At 55.6% G+C, this 3768-nt stretch overlaps 1 protein-coding gene across 1 annotated transcript in view; it reads left to right on the top strand.

Annotated features, from left to right (window-relative positions):
• LOC113210941 (peptidoglycan-recognition protein LB-like) overlaps positions 1–3071 on the top strand; it is a gene marked incomplete at its 5' end in the record, with an annotated part of 9021 nt that extends 5950 nt beyond the window's left edge. The window contains 2 exon segments of the mRNA XM_026429142.2: positions 118–236; positions 1444–3071. Coding sequence (XP_026284927.1) covers positions 118–236; positions 1444–1994 — 670 coding nt within the window. The 3' untranslated portion in view covers positions 1995–3071.
• Between the last annotated feature and the right edge of the window lie 697 nt (positions 3072–3768).

Below are 3768 nucleotides of genomic sequence, written 5' to 3'. Positions count from 1 at the left end.
ATGAAGGTAGATGAGGCGGTATTTTGCCAACTTGAAATAATAAAACGGCTGCCCTTTGTATACTTTTGTGGAAGCGGCGACGACGGCGCTAACTGTCTCCTTTGCTCTCCTCCACAGCTTCGCGGTCGGCGGTGACGGCCGCGTGTACAAGGGCCGCGGCTGGAACCGCGTGGGCGCGCACGCGCCGCCCTACAACCAGGACAGCATTGGCATCACCCTCATCGGCGACTGGACAGGTGAGCTGCTGGACGGGCGGGTAACGCGCCGCGCGACCCGTACTCTCTCGGGAGGGCGTCGATATGGAAATGACAAAGTTTTCGTTATTCGCGTCGCGGGCAGATTCGAGTTCGAGAGGTCGCAACGAGTCGCGCTCTCTTTTCTCCTCCGCACTTATCGAGCACCGCCCCACATACTTTGCCCCAGGCCACCACCTTTTCTTTCCGCCATACCACCACCACGTTGTGGAGACAAAAGCGGGCGGCAGCTGCTGGTGCAGGTGGTGGACCTGGTGGACCCCCGCCGGCCCTGGCCCCGCGAGGCCCAAGGCCCAGGGCTGCTCGCGGGGTCCACTCCGAGCAGGGTGCGGGCAGGGCGGGCTAGAGTACACGCCCCCGGCCGGCTGCTATCTGCTGGCGTGACGACCGGGACGTCGTCGTCGCAAAGGCGCTGCGGCTCTGGGGCAATCTAGAGCGGTTTTTCGTTAAAGCTTTAAAAACAAGGTCGAAAGCCGCCGGCCGCCGCCGGCCGAAAGCCCGCGCGCGCCCTCAGCGAGACGGCACGCGCCGGCCGTGCCGTCGGCATACGACGCGGCTTCTCGACCAATCCTCCCCTTCCTCCGCCGGCCAACTTTTGCAATAACCGCAGCATCGCCGCGGCGCCTTTCGCGTCCGCTCAATCGAGATGTCGGCGGGCGCGTTTTACAGACCGCCGGCAGCCCCCATGGCGACCGGCCGGACAAAAGCTTTCTTCTCAGACACGAGATAGGGCGCTGCCCCATGACCCCCGGGGGCCTTCCCGTCCCGCACGTGCGCTGCTGCGGGCGGGGGCCATGGGGGCGACAGCACAGTCTGTGTGCGGCCAGCGGACGGCGGGCTGCTGCCCAGCTGCCCGCACGCATGACCACCTAGCTGGCATGCAGGCAGGAGTGGGCTGATTATCGATATTGGGCATTATTGTAAAGCTCTTTCGCGGCGCTGCCTGGTGATGCGAGCTCGTTAGGGCCCGAGCCGAGGAATACGTGATTTACATGAAAATCCGAAATTTCCCTTAGAAAAATTGGAACCTTTTTCCAGAAAAAAATCAGACATTTTAAAAGATATATCTTGAGAAATTTCCCCCCAAATTATACTTCTGAGAATTTAAAATTCGAGGACAGGCCGTGTGGGAGGTCGATATTGACCAGTTGACTCATATCATGACGTCTTCCCTTTCTCTCCCGAGCAGCCCAGGCGCCCCCGAAGGAGATGCTGGACGCGGTCTCGTGGCTGATCCGCTGCGGCGTGGACACGGGCCGCATCGCTCCGGACTACCAGCTCATCGGGCACCGGCAGGCGCGCGACACGGCCTGCCCCGGCGACGGGCTGTTCGCCGTCGTGCGCACCATGCCCCGCTGGACGGCCACGCCCGCCCCGCCCAAGCACCACGGCCTGAGCGCGGCCGCGCCCGCCGCGCCGGCCCTCGACCACCTGTCGTCCGACCTGCCGATCCCGGCCGCGGCGGTCCCCGAGGCCCCGGCCGCCGCCACCGCCGCCGCCGCCCCCGTCGTCCTGGAGGTGTCCGCCACGCCGTCGCCGGCCGCCCGCGCGGGCACGTACGACCCCTCGACGCCCGTGGCCTCGCGCGACGCCGTCGAGGTGCGGCAACTCAACAAGCGGGCGTCGCTGCGCGCTGGCTCGCTCTGGGACCGCCTCGTGCTCATCTGGGAGCACGAGGCCGCGCGCCAGGAGAGCGAGGCCGCCGCCGCGGCCAGCCAGGACGCCGTCGTGGTCTCGTGACCTCGCCGTTCCTCGCGTCGTCGTCGTCGACGTGCCTGACTGACTCGTGCACGAGCCGCCGCGGGCCTGCGGGTCGGGTCCGGGCGCCTTGTCGTGTAATCAAATCGCAACGCCTGCTGGAACGTCCTGGAAAGTTTCCTTAAAATTCCCGGAAAAGTAGAAAAATTTTCGCAGATCCCGGATCGTTTTATCCGGAGACTTTCCTTATTTTTCTTGAAATTCTCCGGAAATTTTTGGAAGTTTCCAGTCCTATTTCGGCGGCTGTATTTACTCAGCTGGTCGCTTCCTTGAAGCTTCCTTTTTCGATGAAAAACCCATACCTCCAGTGGGTTGCAAATCATCGTCTGCGTGTTTGTGAGAGAAGCTTCCTTGAGCTTGGTGCGTATGTGTGTGTGTGTATGTCTGTGTGTGTTTCCCTTCATTATATTGGGTGACGACTCCTGTCCAGGATGGCGTGGCGGTGGCGCGGGTGCGTCTTCGCTTAAACGCTCGAGTCCATCAGCAGTATGGTTCTCGGAATGTGGCGTGTGGGGTTGGTCACGAGGCGTCGTTTATGACCATTCTCTGTTCTCAGATAAGAAGAGATGTCTTTGCTATCGTTATAATCACTGCACCACTCAAACACTCGAGGAGTGTTTCGTCAGTCATTTGTGTCGTGAACGAGCGATTATTGGCTCGCCCAACGTACCAGAGTACTGAGGGGATGTGACTCTCGTAGAAAAATGGAAAAGTAACCGACGCAAAATCGGAAGTATACTTAACTAAACCGTGTTTATTGAACTCGAAAAGTTAGTACCAATTTTGTAACGATTTGAAAATGAAAAAATTATGAAGTTTTGTTGCATTTAGCTCACAGTTTTCACTTTAATTGCACGTTGGGACGCCTCGTGACACTCAATCTTATCTTCTCTTCTGCCATATCACCTATAAACGAAACCTTTGAATGAAATTGTATTTATTTTATTTTGGCCCCGATGGGCATCGATGTGTGATGATTAATTTTAAAACGGGAATAGTTTATGTATTCTTTGTTGGTATTTTAAAATCACAATTAGACGAGTATTTGTAAAAAGGCGTCTTTTTTTTAAAAAAAAAATTACCCTAAAAGGGTAAGCTCTTACCGTACCATGTAGACTATGTGTTGTGATAAGTAGGTACTACAACATAGGGGCGCTTGCTGAGAGCGTCGTCTTCCGATCAGTATTTTACGTTTTTATGTGTATTGTTTATGTATGTGTAACGTTTTTATTTGTCATTAACGACCGAGTGAATGTTCATTGTGAGTTGTATACTTGTTGAAGCAGTAGTATCTGCGATTAAAAGACGTGATGATGATCATATTTTTAAAACAAATAAAAAATACATTTTGTAAAATAATAAAATTCTTCCGTCGCTTCTATCCAGTCTCGTTGACCTTCTTGAAGTACGCGACCGTGTTATTCGCTCACAGTGATCACAGGGGTGCCCAGAGAGAAACTACACGTCAAAACGATATTGCAATGATCGAAACGATCAATGCGGCATCGAGACGACGTCGTTTCGATATCGTTCTGACGGCCGTTTGCTCTCTGCTGGGTCTGCTGACGTGATGTGCAAACGGAGCGCGTGGACTTTGCAGCGGACCGAAGAGCAGTCCGAGGAGGATGCGGTGCGGAGCGGAACCCAAAGAGACCATCGAGGAAGAGCCTAGAGCCTAGTTACGATGGGCACTGCATCGGCAGCTACTGCCGGCTGCAGAGAAATATGTTAACTTAGAAATATTACAGCTGAGCGG

The sequence above is a fragment of the Frankliniella occidentalis genome, unplaced genomic scaffold (assembly GCF_000697945.3).
Source record: "Frankliniella occidentalis isolate FOCC.00 unplaced genomic scaffold, Focc_3.1 Scaffold53, whole genome shotgun sequence".
Lineage (NCBI taxonomy): Eukaryota > Metazoa > Arthropoda > Insecta > Thysanoptera > Thripidae > Frankliniella > Frankliniella occidentalis.
This window is presented reverse-complemented; position numbering and strand designations above follow the sequence as displayed.